This window comes from Neolamprologus brichardi, chromosome 1, assembly GCF_056152115.1.
Source record: "Neolamprologus brichardi isolate AB-2024 chromosome 1, ASM5615211v1, whole genome shotgun sequence".
Taxonomy (NCBI): Eukaryota; Metazoa; Chordata; class Actinopteri; order Cichliformes; family Cichlidae; genus Neolamprologus; species Neolamprologus brichardi.
This window is the reverse complement of record NC_142104.1, coordinates 37,417,520-37,438,824: the sequence shown is the minus strand read 5'-3', so window position 1 is coordinate 37,438,824 and position 21,305 is coordinate 37,417,520. Positions and strand designations below refer to the sequence as shown.

The 21,305-nt window shown below is 42.0% G+C and overlaps 2 protein-coding genes across 8 annotated transcripts in view; one reads left to right on the top strand and one right to left on the bottom strand.

Moving 5' to 3' along the window:
• Positions 1-2,332, top strand: part of myo18ab (myosin XVIIIA b) — a 123,670-nt gene extending 121,338 nt beyond the window's left edge. For 6 of the 7 annotated variants that reach the window (XM_087841612.1, XM_087841610.1, XM_087841604.1 and 3 more), the window contains one exon: positions 528-664. Coding sequence is in view for 1 of the 7 variants with exons in the window: in XM_087841628.1 (XP_087697754.1) it covers positions 528-690 (163 nt within the window). In the remaining 6 variants the exon portion in view is untranslated. Of the gene's footprint in view, positions 1-527 lie in introns of all 7 variants that reach the window. The other variant, XM_087841628.1, reaches the window with a different exon arrangement.
• Positions 2,333-19,382: 17,050 nt separating this feature from the next.
• pipox (pipecolic acid oxidase) overlaps positions 19,383-21,305 on the bottom strand; it is a 34,874-nt gene continuing 32,951 nt past the window's right edge. Inside the window, exon 8 of the mRNA XM_087841587.1 lies at positions 19,383-19,937. Coding sequence (XP_087697713.1) covers positions 19,807-19,937 — 131 coding nt within the window. The 3' untranslated portion in view covers positions 19,383-19,806. The remainder of the gene's footprint in view (positions 19,938-21,305) is intronic.

The window sequence follows — 21,305 nt, the reverse complement described above, 5'->3', positions numbered from 1 at the left end:
ATTGGATTTTGACTCAAGTACTAAAAGCAGATAAAGAAATAATTTAAAATAATGAAATCATGCCAAACCTTTTTATCTATTTATTGAGAAAATGTATCTGGTATTACAAAATTCTGAAAGGAAGGCATGTTTGTGCTTAACAGGCTGCAAAAGGCATTGAAATTGCTAGGAGTTTAAACTACACCAATCACAGTCAGGTGGATAAGTCAGCCGTGTTTTGTTGTGTGTGGAGGAAAGGGGGTAAAAGTGTTTCAAGTAAACAACCAAGTCAGTTCATTTGGTTCCACTTGTTTTATTTGATTTATCTAATTTTATCACTTGTGTAAAAACGTGATGCCTGTTTTCATATTTCTACAAAAATACAGAAAATGTCATCAGATTCACAAGCTTTTTTTGCCCCAAATGAACAAATGAAATAATAACTGAGAAACATTCGAGGATATTTCTCAGATTTCAGCCTCCATACTGTTCTCTATTCACTTTCTAAATAATAATAAAAAAAATCTGTTTGTTCTTCCTTGCTCCAGCCCGCCTAGCCAAAGACGCTACCTTTTCGATAGATCTGATGAAGAGGAAGAAGAAGAAGAAAAAGAAGAAGGCGGGGCGTCCCTACACTATCCTCGATACAGATACACCACCAATGTGAAAGGTCGAGATGGCGAGGACAAGCCTTACGAGACTGCATCATAGCCTTATGAGACTGTGACAGCTGTGACATTTTGTCTTGCATGCAGAGATCAGCACATTTGTGGTCATATGGACACAACCACACACCCAAACACTCCTACCCCTGCAGGAGAACACAAACACTTAAAATCAATGCTTCCTGTGGCAGACCCTCACAGGACATAATCGAACAGATACTATGGTCTGTTTTTGACCGTGCACTTATCAGTCTGACCTCACTGCACAAACAGCAGCTCCATTATTTACGGCTCGACTGTGCTCATTGCATGCAAGCAGCAGTTGCTTTGCTTGAACAGCCATCTGGTATAAAAGTCATCATGGCTGCAACTGAGCCAAAGAACTTGAGCTTGCAATAATAATGGTTCCTTTTTCTCTTTGTCTCTCTTCTGGATTTACATGTAATATACCACAGTAATATATATTGCCATACTACAGTGTATTGCCAAAAAAGCCTTTGTTCCAAGTATGTGAGCACACTGCTTTTCTTATTACCAGTCTTTTTCCTTCCTTCCTTCCTTCCCGTTTGGGAGAAGTGCCATTTGATTTAAGTGGGCTCCTCTACAGCTGGCTTCTCTGCAGCTGGGGTGCTTCATGAACTGCTGCATGGTACACTTAAGACGCTTTCATTATCATCTGCTCGCTTTTTGTTTGCCTGAATTCTCTTTTCTCTGCCTTTTACTGGCAAATTAGTTCTTCCTTCCAGGAGAGCTATATCACTTAACTGCTCCACTATGAAACCCAAACATTTTTCTCACGTTTAATCTTTTGTTTCTAATGTACGACAGATGTGTTTTTCAGAGGATTACTGTCAAGCACATTCATTTACCTTCATCTTACTTCTGTGAAATGGTTTGAGCTATTTTGATTTGATTTGACAAAGCATTTCCCAGGCTTTGTTAGTGAGGAAGACTATGGCCTTGTCCTGTGTGTCATGCTCACATGCGCTCTTGTTTCCTTTAGTTTTGAGGTTGATGTGCTTTCCTTTTTTTAAACGGAATAGACTTTGGACAACAGTCATTTGTTGGGTTCTTATAAAAACTGATCCTCAGCCAGCATATAAAAAAAGAAAAAATCTAGTGTTATGCTTTTTCTTCTGTCAAGACTGACAATGGTTTTGGAACAAAATATGAAGTGCAAAAGTTCGCACGTGCAGTAGTGACCTGAGGGTGGTATTGAGGTTCCTCCCAACAGGTCCTTGACACTAAGCTAAGAGTGAAACCACTTAATATGTAGCTGCAGTTATAATCCACAACAGTCTAAGGCAGTTAAGATTTCAATGGCTTGTTCAATTAAACGATATAAAACTGTATTTATACAGCGCCAATTCACAACAGCAGTCTCCTCAAAGCGCTTCATGTTGTAAGATCTTCTAATAATACAGAGAAACCCCAACAATCAGATGACCCCTATGAGCGAACAGTTTGGCGACAGTGGGAAGGAAAAACTCCCTTTTAACAGGAAGAAACCTCTGGCAGAACCAGGCTCAGAGAGGGGCGGGGCCACATTTTGGCTACATTCACTCTGCAGGTCTTGATGCTCAATTCAGATTTTTTGATCAAATCTGATTTTTTTGTCTGCTTGTTCACACTACAAATAAAATGTGACAGCAAACGCTCTCTAGTGTGAACGCTCAACGCGCTCTGTTTAGACCCAGAGCAAATAATATTGTTTGACTGATGGACCTTAATATAAAGACTTCGGACTTTATGTTTCCCAATTTTTGCTTTAAGTTATTTTGTTATTTACATAATAATGTAGATAACCTAATAATGATCCTTATTGCTGTTTTAGAGAGGAGCGGTGCTTCAAAGGATAGTTGCAGGTTTCTGTCAGAATCTGCAGATTATACAGTACAAATAAAATGTTCACGTTTCTCCAACGTTGTCTTTCCAACAGTTTCACTGACATCTACGCTGGATGGCCAGGAAGCTTCGCAATGTCTTCTCGGGCGCTTCTCTGGAGCTGATAATTGGCGTCTGTCTTGTGTCGGTGACGTAAAAGACGGATTTAATGCGACCTGGCCGTTCAAACAGCAGTCGCTTTCTAAAACATCGGATATGTATCAGATTCAGTACCACATACGAAAGTGACCTGGATCGGATTTGAAAATATCGGATTTGCGCCGTTCACACTGTCATAGCATGATCGGATATGAGTCGCATAGGGTCAAAAAAAACAGATTTGATGCGCTTTCGCCTGCAGTGTGAACGTAGCCTTTGTCTGGTCAGCAGGGAGGACCTGTATGTTACCCACAGTCACAGCTGCTACTTCATTTTTGTACAGTGAGAGGAAGCAGTGACACATTATAACAATCATTATAGACAGTCTGTTTGATGCCATCAAAACTCTTAAACTTCCTACTGAAAACAGAAATCTAAAAAAAAAAGCTTTAAAATATATAGTTTTCCTTTTAGAGCTAATTTTATTCTTTTAGCCACCTCCTGAAATGTCAGCTGTGTGACATTTGCTTCTATCCAAATGCTAGTTGATATCTTTATTTTTTTCTGATGTAGGTGGGGTTCTCCTGTGTAACATGAAGCTGATCATAAACACGCAAGAAGCTTTGTTTCACAAACTGCAGTAAAACTCTGGGATATGCATTCTGAATGCTAATACTTCGAAAATGGACTATTGGCTTAGTAGACATCTCTTCATTGGAATGAAAGATATCCATTTCAGTAAAGTAGTGCTAAGTTAAAATATCTAAATGGATTTTACTTCTATCAAATTAGGAATGTTGCCTCATTCAGACAAATAGCGAATTACCCGCGTAAACATAAACACACTTGGTGATTTCACACATGGACCAGATGTTTCAGTCCACAGAAGTAAATGAATCTTAATTTGGATGTCTTTCAGTGAGTTTTAATAATGAGAGTGTAAAACATCACCAAGGTTCATTTAACTGTAATGTCTTTAACTGGATACATTATAGCCTGTATAAGCAATACTGTGAAATCACGTTCATTGTCATTCAAGCCTGTTCTGTTTTCAGTTTCCTGAACAGCAAAAGAAAAAAAAAGAGAACAACCTGCATTTTATTTTTTGACTGAAGTGTTACATCACACCCTTTGGTCTTGCCTGGTATTTAGTGAGTGGCATTAGAAATGTTTGGAAGCAGTTTAAACTTCAAAAAAGCTTCACGTTACAGGGGCTGAAAGAATCAGTGGGTGTTCGTCGTGGGAGGATTTAGGTGTGATTCTACTACACATATTGCGCTTTTTAAGAAATGTTTTATTTTTCTTCTCTATGCAGTCTGCACGAGTGTGGAAATGTGTTTTTGACCTGATAACATGTTTTGTTTGAACACACACACACACACACACACACACAATAAAAGAAAGTAAAAAGGTTGACCCAGTACTGACTGCACACACGCAAACACAGTATTTATATATAAATATGTTTATGATTCATGCGAGCTTTGAAAATAGTTCCTATTTTCATTACTATACAAATTGACCACTTGTTACAAATTTTGCATTACTTTTTAATATATTGTAAATAAATGATGGGGATTGTTTTGGAACGGCTTCTAGAATGGTTGACTTGAAGTGTTTTGCTGCTGTGGGAGTATCTGATGCACCTACTTTTGTATCTTCGTGTGTTGTGAGATAGCAGTATGGATGCTATGGGTGGCTGCTTTTAATATTTATTTCACTGTGTGTAATTTAAGGGAACATCAGCCTGTTTCTTCTGCTGCTTCTTTTGGCTACTCCCTTTAGGCTTCGCCACAGTGGAGCATCTGCTACCATCTAACTGTATCCCTAGCATCCTTCTGGCCAGTCCCAATGAAAATCTTAACATCTCAACTTCTAGTTTGACCTGTATTTTGGTAGTTCCACTGTCTCCATATGTCTATACATCATAGCAAGTCTCACTGCCATCATGTAAACCTTCACTGTCACTCTCACTGCTATCCTTCTGTCACAAATCAACACAGAAACTCGTCGCACTCACTTCACCGTGCCTGCACTCTCTTCTTGACCTCTCTTGTGCACTCTGTTGCTTTGGATGATTGACCCCAGGTATTTTAACTCCTCTATTTTATACTATCTCTCTCATTCACACACGTATTATGTCTTGCTTCTGTGGATCAGTCTCTGACTGGCCATTCAGATGGGTGACAAATAAAAGAAAAAACCTGAAACTTTAACTACTAAGGGCATCTGTTGACTCTGTTATGTTGTGGGAGGCATACCGCTGGCAATATTTGGGTCTACTTGTCTTTGTAGAGGTAAAGCAGTTCCTAGTTTATCCTTTACCGTGAGAAACATTTCTCTTCTGCAGCTTTTACTTGACAGACAAGCACAACACAAAGTGAAACACAAAACTAAACAATAAGGGCAATAAAATAAAATACAATAGGAAAACCAGATAAAATCAATGGATCTCCACCAGGGGTCACTTAAAAATACTGACATGCATGAAAATGTTGTACACCTATGCTGTGTTTTTCCTAACAATGAGATCTCAACCCAGCTGAACACCATTTGTCATCTTCAGCATTATAGAAGGGTTTAATATTTTCTCATTTGAATGTTGCTGTAGTTTTTAATGCAAAAGTAAATCGAGGATGCAGTGAAACAAAGTCAATGTGCAGAAGTTGAGGAACCTCTACTCTGTAACATCATTGAGCCAGAGACTGATGCAGGAGCAACAAACATCCTGCAGTCTGTTAGAGTTCTTTGCATGTCATTTTTTGTGTTCTGGTGCCTCAATCAAATTTAGAGTATACGTCTAGCTACAAGTCTTAAAACAGGTTTCTGTTAGTTTTAAAGTGATGTTGCTGCTGGACTTTAACATCTTTCCGTCATGAACTGAAGTCTTTCGTCTGCTGCGTTCAGTTTGAGAGCATGTCCTTTGTCTTTGTTTCTTTGTGCTTCTCCAGAAAAGCTTAGACAGCAAAAATAGGAACAACTGTCTGCTTTGAAATGATTGTAGTAATTCTTGTTATTGTTTTGTTTTGTTTGTTTGAAAAGTGGTTTCTTTCTTTCTTTATAGAAATTCAAGATTCAAGGAATATTGCAGTATGTCCAAAATGGGAATACTTGGATATCTAAAATATGTTCTTGTTACCCACTGTTCCTTAAACAAATGTATTTTCCACTGCAGTCAGCAGATTTTATACAAATAACTCTCACTGAGCTAACACAGCCAATCCCTCAGCATGTTTGTACTCTCTGCTCATATTGCCATACAGCATTGCAGTCAACAACAAACAAATCCTCCCTAACAAAAAAAAGTAACTTCAAGGCCAAATTGCATTTTAGTTCTTCACGTCAATAGACAGAATTTGAAGGTAGTGACACGTCTAAAAAAAGAGGTTTGGATGAACAAAAGGCGTTCAGTTTGAAATGGTAAATGGTACTAAAAAGAAACCACCCGAGGAAGTTTCTGCAACTAATTAGATGGTCATAGAGTGAAAAGGTATTTGATCCCCAAGCAAAATATAATTTAGTACTTTGTGGAGAAATCCTTGTTGGCAAGCACAACACTAAGACATTTCTTGTTGTTGTCACCAGGTTTACACACATTTGCACAGCAGAGATTTTGGCCCACTGCTATTTGCCTAAACTGATGAGGCCTCTTGATTTCTCTTCTTTAGCCACTCCTTGTTACCTTGGCATTATGTTTTGGATCATTATCATGCCTCAAGACCCACCAATGACCCATCTTAAGTCTTCTGACAGAGGAAAGGAGGTTCTCATCTAATATTTGACCATATTTGGCCCCATCTCTTGGCCCTTCAGTGTGGTCATCCTGAAAAACAGCCCCACAGAATAATCCCTGCTTGACTGTGCGGATGGTTTTCTTTAGGTCATCCTCCAAATACAGCCGGTCAAGTTGTCAGAGCGCTCGGTTTTGGATTCATCTGAATCTTTTAGATCTCCACTGCCAAACATAAGATGGGCCTGTACATGCGCCTTCTTGAGCAGTGGGACCTTGCTGTTGGTGACAAGAATAAATGCAAAAAATTCATAAGCAACTAAGAAAACTGAGACATTAATTAGAAATGAGCTATATTCTCCTCTAACATTTCATATTTATTGCATGTTTGGGAGAATGTGTAAAGGTCTGGCATGCAGTTTCCCTTCACAGGTCAAATGTGATTCGCCCTTCGTCAGTGGCTCCCCACATGCAGCGTAGTGCCACTGACAAGCAAAAGCCAGCAGGAAGCAACTGGAGGTGAGGTCAGATCATCTGTGGAGCTGGAAACTGAAATGAAATTCTCCCTCACTGAGGCTTTTTTAAATAGGGAACATTCCCAAGCTGCAAACAGGCAGCTGTTCAGCTTCACCTCTCATAACACATCAGTTCGGCAGCTTGCTGCATCAGCACTTCCTGGTTGGGGAACTGGCAATTTTAGGCACTTCTCTCGGGTGTTAATAGCTTGTAGTTCTCTTCTGTCTGGAGTGAAATGAAAAGCTTACTGCCTTAAACAGCAACAGCCATTCTCTCTTTGAATTAGTGTAAAAATGAAGCATGAATTATTCCAATCCATCTTAGTCCTTCCCCTGGCTCATTGTCCTAGAAATCCTTCAAGTGGATTACAGATTACTGTCAGCAACCTTTGCCCTTCCTTAATCAAAATTACTTGAGCCCATTCAGTATTCAGGAGCTGAATGATGAGATTCGGCCTTTCAAACACTGTAGCACATCTCTGCGGGCTCGGGGGGAGGGGACTGAGGTGGACTCGGATGACAGAGGGAGCGATAGTGGAAAGGCAAACATGCCTTTTCCCTAGAGAGAGACGGTGACAAGAAGGTGCCATAAAAACATGCAATGCTTTCAGTGTTTTCTCCTGGATGCCTTGCCAGCTCATTACCCTTCCAAATGTAGCTGCTGTTTCTGGCTTTCCCCTTGGGCTCCTTGGCTGACAGTCCATCTTGTTTTCTGGCTGACTTGTAGTCGTTGCCTCTGACCTTGTGTCAAGCGTACCACAGGAGCCCCTCTGAACTGTCATCTGCTCTGGAGGATGAGATTCTTGATGGTGATTTTCTCTTTTTACAATGGTCTCAATTTGTCATGTATGACATCTGATTACTTATTATTATTATTATTATTATTATTATTATTATTATTATTATTATTGAGTATAAATTGTTTATAAAATGTCAGAAAATAGTGAAATATTATACCCTTGTGATATTTAGTATTTTTAGTTCACCTTCATCCGTTTTGTTTTCCCACAAAAAACTACTTTAACATCATGATGTAAAAATGTGAAATTTTTTACTAGAGGGCATTCTTCACATTCATCATCAGTAGTGTAAGTTTCCTTTGTATCCATAAATCTGATTTAGATAAAATAGTATAGAAGACAAACCCAGGTATCTTACTTTTATCTGAATTTACTCACCCCGACATTGGCAATCGAATAAGCAGCTATACCAAGCTGGTTAACACCTCAGTAACTCAAACCAGATTTGCCTCTGTGTGTTCTCCTGTAAGAAGTGGCACTGGCAGAATCAGACCAGTCTCAAACATGTACTGGGAGCAGAATGGCTGATTTTACAAATGAAGGTAAAACTAGCATATTAGAAAATATGAAGATGTTAAATGCACATTACAGGGTGAATACTGTAGACCAGCGGCCCCCAACCCCCGGGCCTCGGACCGGTACCGGTCCGTGAGTCGTTTGGTACCGGGCCGCGAGAGTTGAGGCTCAGGTGTGAAATTTATAGTTTTCAGGGTTTTTATCGGTTTTCAGCGTTATTTTGTTATCGTTTTATCGTTAACTCTGTTTTCCTGGGTCTTTTCACGTGTGTTATGAATAAATTTTCTTTTTTTCGGTACCGGTACTAGTTTTATTTTGTTGTATTTATCCGCGACACCTTAAAGGCCGGTCCATGAAAATATTGTCGGGCATAAACCGGTCCGTGACGCAAAAAAGGTTGGGGACCGCTGCTGTACACAATGCTACTGAAAACCTTTAGATGACATTCCTACTATCTACACAGGTTTGTGAGGAATTTCCAGGACTTTTATTTTTCAGAGAAGTTATTGATGAGCAGAAGATGATTTCATATTTCTTCATTTCTAATCTTGAACATAACCTGCCCCGGAGCAGGTTAGGTCTAAAAGAAGAAGTGACCCATCTTTGTAGTACAGAAAACCCAATGTAACTCTAAAGTTACCCGGATAAGCCCAACTCATCATACAGGCCTCTGGTCCAGTATTATATACTATAGTATTATATATATATGAACACTTTGGTGCACAAATACTAAAAACAGACTTCACATTAACCTCCTAAGACCCGAACTCTTCCACGGCATTCATTTTTAATTTCTCTTTGATATTTGGGCTGATTGGGGCCTGGTGAATGTAAAAACAAAGAATTACCAGATTTTATTTTTTACCTTATTTTTGTTTCTAAGAAAAATAAGAGCCACATATGAGGATATTCGTTTAAAATTTTGAAAGAACTGTAGCAGTATAATGTCCTCGTAGGTGGATATCAGGCCCTTCTAGAGCAAAATTGAGTATTTTGGTCTAAATAACCCAAAATGTGATGTCCACATATGTGGACGCCAGGTCCTAGGAGGTTAAGTATCAGGCTGTCAAGATAAGTACTGCCCCGCTGGTTGCTGCAGATGGAAGACAGGTGGAGAGGTGTAGGTGTGGAACCAGGGATCCACCCCAAGGGTCAGATACAGGGAAGTAAAACCCGGATGGAAAAACACCGGACACTCACTCGGATCAAGACTGGGACGTCTAAAGAGCAGCTAAACTTATCAAATGAAAAATCTTCAAAAAATCCTATAATTTTGAATTGGGAACAGGGAGTGGCATGTTCCATACTTGGATGTATTTTAATAATTTACAAAAACATGACAGAAAAAAAGAGCAGTAGTAAAGATTAGTTCTAAATGCTGAGCGGCAATCTTCTAGAGCTGGCTGATAGAAAAGGATGTGCAGTACATTACCACAGTAGATTTGAAATGAAACAATTCAGCTGAGTTCAATTTTATTTATACAGCGCCAAATCACAACCACAGTCACCTCAAGGTTCTTTATATTGTAAGGTAAAGTCTCTACAATGAACATGCAATTAAACTCTTAGCTTTAATTAAGAAGGTTAAACAAACATATTCAATTAACTAACAAGGAATGCTTACTATCTTTATACACAGCTCTCTAGTTTCAGGGGCTCACTCAAAAACCATTTCATTGACAGGTTTATGTGTTTTCTTAATAAACTAACCAGGTTTCAAGCCTGGAGAGGTTTTTACATTTGACATTTGTAACTGGAAGCTGTTTGGAATAAAATTACATGCAGCTTGATTGGAATTCTTGAGGTAAGAATAACTTCACAAGTGGCCAAATACAGTTTTGATAGATTACTGAAAATTGTCCAAGTTGACCATAATGATTTCTTATTTAAAACTTATAATGCAAAGTGTTCACCACATAATCCGAACACAGTAAAGGCTGATTGCACAAACGCTGAGTGAGAGAAAGGTACAGGTACATCCTTGTTGATTTTATAGATTCTTCTGGGTGAAAATGAATGAAGTGAAGCAATGGTGCCATTTTTAATTTTATACACCAAACGCATAAACAAAAAAAACAAAACAAAACAATAAAAACTCATTAAGTGATGCCTGTTTAGTATGGCATATGAGAAAGAATCGTCGTGTGCATCTTAGCAGCATCCATGTAAAGGCAGCCTCTAATGTCCCCTTTTCTATGCTTAAGTTTCTATCTGGCGTTCACTGATGATGGATACATCAGAGAGCAACTTGAGGTTGGTATTTTGCCCCTGGATATTTGGCGTACTCCATGCTCCTCCTCTAAAATGTGTTTACATCCAAAATGTTTCTGCAAAGTTTTGGACGTCACTGTAACGTTCAGTAATCAGCACCTCCTTGTCTTCTGGCTGCATCCCAGGAAAGTTGAAGCTGGTATTTAACCACTATTTTTTTGTTTTCAGATTCAGTTTTTAGTTTAGTTTTAGTTAACTGTAATAACTTTGGAGGTGAGATATCCCCACAGTTCACTCCTTGCACTTTGGGGTTTTACCTACTGGACAAGACCATTGGATCAAGACCTTCCCTGTGTCTTTGGGTCCAGACTGTCATTTGTGCCTAAGCAGTAAATGACACATCAGAGTATTTAGCCTTCTTGGAGTCACTGGAAGACCCTTATGAAAAGAACATCGAGGGAACAGTTTACCCTGCCCGGTATAGGGTTACCGGGGCCCCGCCCTGGAGCCAGGCCCGGGGAGGGTGCCCGAGGGCGAGCGTCTGGTGGCCGGGCCTTAGTCCATGGGGCCCGGCCGGGCACAGCCCGAAGAGGAGACATGGGCCCATCCCCCGCAGGCCCACCACCCGCAGGAGGCGCCATAGGGGTCGGGTGCATTGTGTGCCGGGTGGCGGCCAGGAGCGGAGGCCCTGGCGGACTGACCCCCGGCTGCCAAGACTGGCAATAGGGACATGGAATGTCACCTCTCTGGTGGGGAAGGAGCCTGAGTTAGTGCGTGAGGTTGAGAGGTACCGGCTAGATATAGTCGGGCTCACCTCTGCGCATGGCTTGGGCTCTGGAACCAGTCTCCTGGAGAGGGGCTGGACTCTGTCTTAGTCTGGAGTTGCCCCTGGTGAGAGGCGGCGGGCTGGGGTGGGTATTCTAATATCCCCTCGGCTTGCTGCCGGTACGTTGGGGTTTTTCCCGGTGGATGAGAGGGTTTGTTCCCTGCGCCTAAGGGTCGGGGAACGGGTCCTGACTGTCATCTGCGCTTATGCGCCGAGTGGCAGTTCGGAGTACCCAGCCTTCTTAGAGTCCCTGGGGGGGGTGCTGGAAGGTGCTCCACCTGGAGACTCTGTTGTCCTGCTGGGGGACTTCAATGCTCACATGGGTAACGACAGCGAGACCTGGAGGGGCGTGATTGGGAGGAACGGCCTCCCTGATCTGAACCCGAGCGGTGCTTTGTTATTGGACTTCTGTGCTAATCACAGTTTGGCCATAACGAACACCTTGTTCAAACATAAGAGCGTCCATAAGTGCACGTGGCACCAGGACGCTCTAGGCCGTAGGTCGATGATCGATTTTGTAATCGTATCACCAGACCTGCGACCATATGTTCTGGACACTCGGGTAAAGAGAAGGGCTGAGCTGTCAACTGATCACCACCTGGCGGTGAGTTGGATCAGGTGGCGGGGGAGGACGCTGGACAGACCTGGTGCACCTAAACACGTAGTGAGGGTGTGCTGGGAACGACTAGCAGAGGCCCCAGTCCGCGAGATCTTCAACGCACACCTCCGGCAGAGCTTCAACAGCATTCCGAGGGAGGTGGGGGACATTGAGTCCGAATGGACCATGTTCAGCGTCTCCATTGCCGAAGCTGCTGCATTGAGTTGCGGCCGCAAGGTGGTTGGTGCCTGCCGTGGTGGTAATCCCCGAACCAAATGGTGGACACCAGAGGTGAAGGGAGCCACCAGGCTGAAGAAGGAGTCCTATCGGGCTTGGTTAGCCTGTGGGACTCCGGAGGCAGCCGACAGGTATCGACAGGCCAAGCGGAATGCGGCTCGGGCAGTGGCTGAAGCAAAAACTCGGGTGTGGGAGGAGTTCGGAGAGGCCATGGAAAAAGACTTTCGGACTGCCTCGAAGAGGTTCTGGCAAGCCGTCAGGCGTCTCAGGAGGGGAAAGCGGTGCTCTACCTGCACTGTGTATAGTGCTGGCGGAGCGCTGCTGACGTCGACTGAGAAAATTGTCAGGCGGTGGAAGGAATACTTCGAGGACCTCCTTAATCCCACTGACGCATCTTCCGAGGAGGAAGCAGAGTCTGGGGATGAGGGGAACGACCCGCCAATTTCCGGGGGCAAGGTCACTGAGGCAGTTAAACAACTCCTTGGTGGCAGAGCCCCTGGTGTTGATGAGGTCCGCCCCGAGTTCCTGAAGGCTCTGGACGTTGTAGGGCTGTCCTGGTTGACACGCCTCTGCAATGTTGCGTGGAGATCAGGGGCAGTACCCGTGGACTGGCAGACCGGGGTGGTGGTCCCCATCTTTAAGAAGGGGGACCAGAGGGTGTGTTCCGACTACAGGGGGATCACACTCCTCAGCCTCCCCAGGAAAGTCTATGCCAGGGTGCTGGAAAGGAGAGTTCGTCCGCTAGTCGAACCTCGGATACAGGAGGAACAATGCGGTTTTCGTCCTTGTCGCGGAACACTGGACCAGCTCTTCATCCTCTCGAGGATACTTGAGGGTGCATGGGAGTTTGCCCAACCAGTTTACATGTGTTTTGTGGACTTGGAGAAGGCATTCGACCGTGTCCCTCGGGGTGTCCTGTGGGAGGTGTTGCGGGAGTATGGGGTGTCTGGCCCATTGCTACGGGCCATTCGATCCCTATACAACCGTTGCAAGAGCTTGGTTCGCATTGCCGGCAATAAGTCGGACTCGTTCCCGGTGGGTGATGGGCTCCGCCAGGGCTGCCCTTTGTCACCGGTTCTGTTCATAATTTTTATGGACAGGATTTCTAGGCGCAGCCAAGTGGCGGAGGGCTTTCGCTTTGGTGGCCTCAGAATCTCATCTCTGATTTTTGCGGATGATGTGGTTCTGTTGGCTTCATCGGGTGAGGGCCTCCAGCTCGCACTGGAGCGGTTCGCAGCCGAGTGTGAAGCAGCAGGAATGAGGATCAGCACCTCCAAATCTGAGGCCATGGTTCTCAGCCGGAAAAGGGTGGAGTGCCCACTCCGGGTCGGGGATGAGTTCCTGCCCCAAGTGGAGGAGTTCAAGTATCTCGGGGTCTTGTTCGCGAGTGATGGGAGAAGGGAGCCGGAGATCGACAGACGGATTGGGGCTGCAGCTGCAGTAATGCAGACGCTGCACCGGTCCGTCGTGGTGAAGAGGGAGCTGAGTGTAAAAGCGAAGCTCTCAATTCACCGGTCGATCTACGTCCCTACCCTCACCTATGGCCACGAGCTGTGGGTAGTGACCGAAAGAACGAGATCGCGGATACAAGCGGCGGAAATGAGCTTCCTCCGAAGGGTGGCTGGCCTCTCCCTTAGAGATAGGGTGAGAAGTTCGGCCATCCGGGAGGGGCTCAGAGTAGAGCCGCTGCTGCTCCACATCGAAAGGAGCCAGTTGAGGTGGTTTGGGCATCTGACAAGGATGCCCCCTGGGCGCCTCCTGGGTGAGGTGTTCTAGGCATGTCCCACCGGGAGGAGGCCCCGGGGCAGACCCAGGACACGCTGGAGAGATTATATCTCTCGGCTGGCCTGGGAACGCCTTGGTGTTCCCCCGGTTGAGCTGGAGGAGGTGGCTGGGGAGAGGGAGGTCTGGGCCTCTTTGCTTAGGCTGCTGCCCCCGCGACCCGGCCCCGGATAAAGCGGATGAAGATGGATGGATGGATGGATAAAGGAGGATTCAGGGTCACCTGATCTAACCCTAACTATATGCTGCAAAAGGGAAAGTAGAAGAGGGGCCTGAAAGCTGAAGTCTCTGCCTCCCATTTTACTTTTAAATACTCTGCAAGTAAGCCCACAGTCTGACAGCAAAGTGCTCTAATGGGATGATATGGTACTATAAGGTCATAAAGATAAGATTGGGGCCTGATCATTCAACACTTTGAGTGTGAGAAGCAGGACTTTAAATTCGATTATGGATTTAACAGGGAGCCAAGGAAGAGAATCAGATTTCAGCTGTAAAAACAGAGGCATCGTGGTTTATGCATGGAAAAAAAACAAACCCTGATCAGTCATCTTGTGATGCAACATACATCCTCTCTATTGCACGAGGGTGTAACCATTTCATTATGTACAAATCCACTCTTCCAGGTTTGTGTTTCACCATCTTTTCAATGTGCTATATCAAGAACCACACTGAGCTTATATACTAAAAGAGAAACAATTTCCTTCCTTGCTACTAAAACCGATTCTAAAGTACGATTTCACTGACTCAGACGGTATAGTAACTGTGACAGTTTGTCTTAAAACAACAATAATTTCACATTTTGACTTTTTTTTTCTAAAAATAGATTTTTGACCATAATCTCGAAATTTTGACTTTATTCTCAAAATGATCAATAATATTTTTTTAATGTGGCCCTAATACTCGCAGAGATCAGTCGATCCCAATCCTCAGAAAACATTTCACAAACAGACTTGTTGCAACAACAGTGTCCTCCTGTACCATGCTAGGATTCAGCGCTTTAGAGCGGCCCATGGGATGGCTGCAGCTCAGGCAGTAGAGCACATCCTCTAACTAATCAGAAGGTTGGTGGTTTGATTCTTGTCTGCATGCCAAAGTATCCTTGGGCAAGACACTGAAAACCAAGTTGCTCTGTGATGTGGTAATTGGGTTGTGAATGCTAAATATAAATCAGAGTAGAAAGAGGTGCTTGCATGAACAGGTGAATGAGGCATGTTGTATAAAGTGCTCAAGTAGAGAAGTACTCCATAAGAACCAGTCCATTTTAAAAGTCTTGAGTGCTTCACAAGAAGGCAGCTGTCCCAGGTATTTAACCCCTTGTGGGGTTAAAGTTCTTGAAGGTCATAATTTTGTTAGCAATTGCTGTCATGTTGGGATAGAGCATTGAACCCTGTCCTATTAAATGCAGCTGCTTTAACCTCTGAGACAAAGCAAACATGGTTTCCTTGAACTAACACACTTGATGGAGCTCAGCTATCTCCTATGCGATCTATCCAATTTACAAGTCTTTTATGCATATGCTGCATTGCAAAGTGCATTCATAGTGATAGCTGGGTCCATTGTCTCTCCGGGATTTCTTATTTAACTGTATATGTATATGTAACTGTGTAGATGTCTTGCTGAAAACACTCCGTCAGGTTGGCCTGTAAATATTCATCATCACAACTACTCTCTTTGCATTTTGCAGAAATATCAGTTATGATCACTTACGCTTGCATTGGCCTGAAACCATCATGACAGCATCTTCTCACCACAGTGAGAGAGACAAACTGACGTGACACTTGCAGTAAGCTTGGCCAAGTGGAAAATACTTCTGCTGTCACTCTCAGTGGCTCAGTGTCTGCATGTCTCTTCTAGCTTTCCAGTCTCACAGCAATGAGTGGAAACTGAGTTCTGTTGGCTCACTCCCTTCTGGGAAATCGTTTTTTAAAGAAATGGTACTTCTGTCTGGTCCTCTACATTCTGGTTGATATTAACAAAGTTAACATTTTAAACATATTAATGAGTGAAAAATAAGTCAGGAAGCCCATATCTGCAAAAAAATATTGAAAACTCATCTATTAAGTCAAAATAGCTGACATGCTCTTGAATGTCACTCCAGGAGACATTTTTGTACATCTTGAGATATTAAAGAACGCCAAAAGTCAAATTTCGCACATCTAGTTCAAATGTAACACTGTTGTTGCTTCATTGGTACATATTATTGGGTGTCAGCACAGACACTAATAAGACCAAAACAACACAAAAGCCTTCATCACTTTGGAGGTGTGTGCCAAGTTTCTCACTTTTAAACTTTTTTGTCCCCTTAAATACTTCCTGTTTCTTGGTGAGTTGCCATGCCAACAGGATGTTTTCATAAAAAGCATCAGGGTCAAAAGTTCAGACCATGTTTAAGATGAATCCAGTCAACCTGTGAGGAGTAGTACACAAAAGCATGAAACATGACACTGCATGTTTCTACCAGGTTACACTCCAAATATTTCTATTGGCTTATAGTCTTGGTATATATTGTGACTGTTGTCACACGTTGGACGTTATTATTCATCAGAGGTTTGGCAAGATTGAACAATGTATATGTGAATGACAGAAAATTACAGCGTTATGGTAACTGATTGAACATGCCCCACAATGAAAAGTCAACAGCTTTACACTTTGCACTAGCGTCACCAAAGTCTGTAGCTGAGACAGACCAAACATGAAGTTTTCCTTTTGATCCCTAGAAGAAATCTAAAGAAGTACGCTGTCTGAAAATCACAATAAAGTCTTTTTAAAATCAAAATGGCAGAGGTCCTTTTCAGTTTGGTTATTGTTTTGGGGTTTGGGGTGTTACACATTTGTGCCAGATGGTGGAACAGTGGAGCTGTGGTGCCATTTTTACCCTCCCTGTTTGAAACCCATCAAGAGATGCAGATTTTCATCTATATTAGAGCATATTTTGGCCCTCAAAATAAAAAACAGAGCAGTATCTGCTCTGGTTGGTTGTTAGTACATGGGACTTAATAATTACATTTAAATAATTCAAAAGTTATTTTTAGAAGATAAATTGTGTGTTTTTTAGTATATCATGTCTGTGAAGGTTCTCAGTCATCCAGGTCATCGTAGTCAAAGGAGCTTGCAAAGAAAAGCGTCTGGACTTCTTTAAGTTACTTGAAGACGTTTCACCTCTCATCCAAGAAGCTTCTTCAGTTTAGTATATCATGAATATTTCTGATGACTTGATCCCTTTTCTTCACTTTTACCCTGCATACAGGACAACTGGACAGAAAACAGAACAAAGCACTTTCCTTGCTGCGTAGGTACTGTTCATTGTGTATATCAATGCTTTCATCACTAAAAATATTTACAGGATGAATGGTAAAATCTTCTGTAGAGTTGCTGATAAAATTACACAGCTTTAAGTTTTTGCTTGCTTATATGAATCATTATTGGTAGTTATACTGACACACAAGGCTGTGGACAATAAGTAATGCCATAGGTGAACCACGAGGCATTACTTATTCAGGACCTTAAAAGGTGCCAGAGTTATATTAGGGTATCTAATGGTCGAGCCATGAATACTCTTCATATACAACAGTAAGATGTAATTTTACGAGCTAGATATTGTTCTGTAAGCAATGTTTCAGTTGATGATCATTTGTAGTTAAATATTTGCATTTGAATGTTTAATGTAATTCTAATTCTTGCATTTGTATAATGTCTCTTTGCTCCCATTTGCAGTCACTTAGAGGCAAGGGAGCAAATGGCTCGGTGATCTCTGTCGTTTCACTGCATAATTTTCCCATTCCCACTGATGGCCTTGGATGGCATCCATTGTAACAGGGCCTCTGATTAGTGATTAAAATGTTTACTGGTAGATGGGGAAATGGAGCTGGGCAATAGTCCACCTCCATAGCCTAAGCACGCAGCTCTAAGCACGCAGCTAGCTTCACACAGACAGATTGCTCAGTGGCTGATATCTTTTTAAAACCATTTAGTTGATAAAATGATGGAAATCCAGGGAGGGTGGGTCACTGATGCATCATCCACCCATCCATACACGCATACATATAATGAATATGTCATTAATTGTTGAATTTACAATAGCTCAACAATGTGGGATTACAGTGTTGCGTTGTGTTGTTTGACCAGAAAATAAAACAACAGTGATAACAGGCCTCAGTGAAAACCTTTACAGAGTCTGACCCTGGTGTGTGTGGTGCAGGATGGGGGTGAGCGTGACACACTGTAGCCACTAGTCTTACAGAATGAATGATTTAATAAAAGATGTTTCATAAAATACATTTAAAAAGATGACTGACAAACAGTTGTAAAAGGTAAAAAAGTATTCCTCTTTATTTAAATTAAGATGGGATTATGTCCCAAAAAATGTTCGTGTGAAAATGTGCTAAAGATAAATATAACTGAAGCAGTGAATTCTATCCATGTCTGACTGAATGTTTCAATGTGAATTCTCTGTGTTAAGAATAACAAAGTGAATGTAATGAAATGATTTTAAAGTTTAACCTTTGTGTTTGTTAACTCTTGTAAGTCAGATAAGGTGTGGGTGGGTGGTCACTGGATGTCAGCAACTTGATTGGACGGCCAAAATGTGTCCCCCACCTCAGCTCCAGCTGAGCTCTTCATACCAACCGACTGACAGAATCAGAGCTATCAGGAACACAGTTTCCCCCCCCTCGCTCTTTATCCAATGTTTTAAGTAACAAGAACCTTTTGTACTGTGTTTGGATCACTGTCAAGCTGAAAAATGAAGTTATTCCCAATCAGATGCTTTCCAAACCACATTGGACAGTAGATCCAATGACTTCAAATACTTTTCTGTAAGATCACCAAAAACAATGGCTAAAATGCAACCATGCCAGAGCCTCCACTGTGTTTTACAGATGGCTCACTCACTGTTACTTACCTTACTACTGACTCCCTCCATTTGAACTGGGCCTCTTCTCCCAGTTTGTTTCTTTGTCAGTGCTAGTGTGAAGACTGTCTGTGCTGACTCCTTTGCAAAGGTTTCTTTTAATAAATCTCAGAAAAAACAGTTTGGCTTCAACACTCAATTTTATTTTTCACAACACCCTCAGGTCCTGTGTCAGGTCTTTGCTGGATTTCCCCCCATTCATTAGGAACATGACTTTCACCAATCATCTGCCATAGTGTTTTAGGCCTGCCGCATCTTTTGTCCTCAGTTTGTCAAGTTTCCTCAAACCTTTTGGGATATCTTGCACACCATGCAAAGATGTGCCATGTTTTTAGCTAACAACTCTTTAGTAAAAAAGAACATATTTAAGCCTGTCAAACAGTTCTGACATTTTTCTTGTGGATTCAACTAAAGAAATGGGAACAGTGTTTTTGTGACAGACTGCTGATAAGTGCCTAAATACACAATTTCAAATGGGTTCTTTGTCAAGTTGTCTGTTATATGCAGACACAACCCTGATTTCTGTCATGAGTCAGGTGCCTTTTTTGCTTGATTCACATTTAGGTCTGTTAGTAGCGTAAGAAACAAACAAATCCTCTGAAAATGGTCAGACAAAAGAACTGGCCTGGAAATGAGCGAAAGTTTTATCAGAAGTCATTCAAAACTTTCCATGCTATCGTGTTTACAGACAGAATTACACGTGCGCACTAATGCTACCGTAGACATGAGCTTCATCACATCTCGTAAACTTTCTACAAGCACTTCTTTGTGCAAATCAACTCAGGAGCTTCAGATCAGAGGATTGATAGAGCCCATCTATAATGTTTGTATAGTAATTATGGAAATCACAAAATATTAGTTAGAAATCAGATCATGAGAAAATCTATGGCCTAGTTACATGGATAACAGCACACATATTCATTATGCTTGAAAGCATTTGATTACACCTAGTGTCAAAACACTACAATCATAGAATTTAAACGTAGTGATTAAATGAATTTACTAAAATTATAATTTAGCTGTTATTATTATAAAGCACTCGCTGTGTTGCAGATCTATAAGGCTGAGTTCGTCTTTGACTGGAAGCGTCTTATGTGGAAAGGTGAAAGGTCATAGGAGGGCACTTCTCCCAGGCTGAGTTCACACAGAAGCTTGCCAATGATTGGTCCGAACTTGAAGCCATGACCTGGAAAAATAAAGACGCCGTCATAGTGAGCAAAGCACAAACATAGGTCATCAAGCTGTGTCAGATCAATTGATGTCTTCATGTGAACCAAAGCCAGGCACCTTGCAGTCAGAATAAAAATAGCCTGTATTTCTTGGGCTTTGTCTGAATAAGGCGCTGGGTTTGAGATTCACATGAGTGAACACATAAAAGAAAAGCAAAGCTGTTGCAACTCCTGTCACTGAGACTATACTCACTTTAGTGAACAACACCAAATACTAAATTAGGGGAGAGTTGTCCTTTCTCGGCGTAATGGCTTCGTGTGCCTTAGCTCAGGAGTAAGATGAGAGAAATACTATTTTTAAAATGAGGCGTCACGATTCATTGTTTTTAGGGTCTGAGAAGGAAATTGTGAATATCAACGGGGCTTGAAGGATGCAGCGCAGTGCCATCTGACAAAGGTCTCAAGGCTCCTGTGGATTCTGTCTGGCTTTGAAGTCATAAAAAGCTGCCTTCGACAGTTTGGACCTGTGAATTTTCATCTTGCCAGAGAAGGAGAATGGAAAACCTAGGCCAAGCCTACAGGATGATATTGTAGCCATGGCAACCGTTCTCAGTACTTGCTTGAAAGTACTTATGTCACGCATTAATGATGAATGCATGAAGTGAAGGAGAGAACAGAAGGAAACACGTTTCTGTGTTACGATTAAGGCATGTGAACTTCCTCAAAATATGAACTTTGTGAGTAGAAGGATGGAGACGGAGCACATCCAGGACACTTAATAATTAACAATTAGTAGTATTGTCACTAGTTATGATTGCAATTGGAAAATTGTATTTTCTCTGAAAACATGTTATCAATTTTACTGAAAGAATAAAAAACAAACAAATGAGGCCACTACGCAGTAATTCAGCCCAATATTTGGGTCTGTATTTAAGTAATTTAATCATCGGATGGCTCCCCTTGTAACTTGGTAGCAACAAGCAGGACCACTGATGAATCCCACTAGCCTTGGTGATCTAATAGATTTTTTTTTAGTGCTACTGTGAGGCTAACATTTTTGTTTCCTCTAGAAAACTATCAGGTTAATACATTTTTGACTTAATATTGGAAGGTCATTTATTAGCATCTACTTTATGGTCAAGTAGATGCTAATAAAGTGTCCATGCCAGTGTCACTGGCATGGACACTAACTATTGGGTTGCCAAATGCCACTAGAAAGGCTTTAGTTTTTAATGACACTTGCTGAACTCTGTTCATAGACAGTAATTTCTGGAAGTGTTCCTGAGCCCAGTGAGTTTCACAATCGTACATTGAGGAACATTTTTCTGAAATTGTTTGTACAATTTATAGATGCAGCTTTTGCAGGTTGGGAAATCTGTGACCAT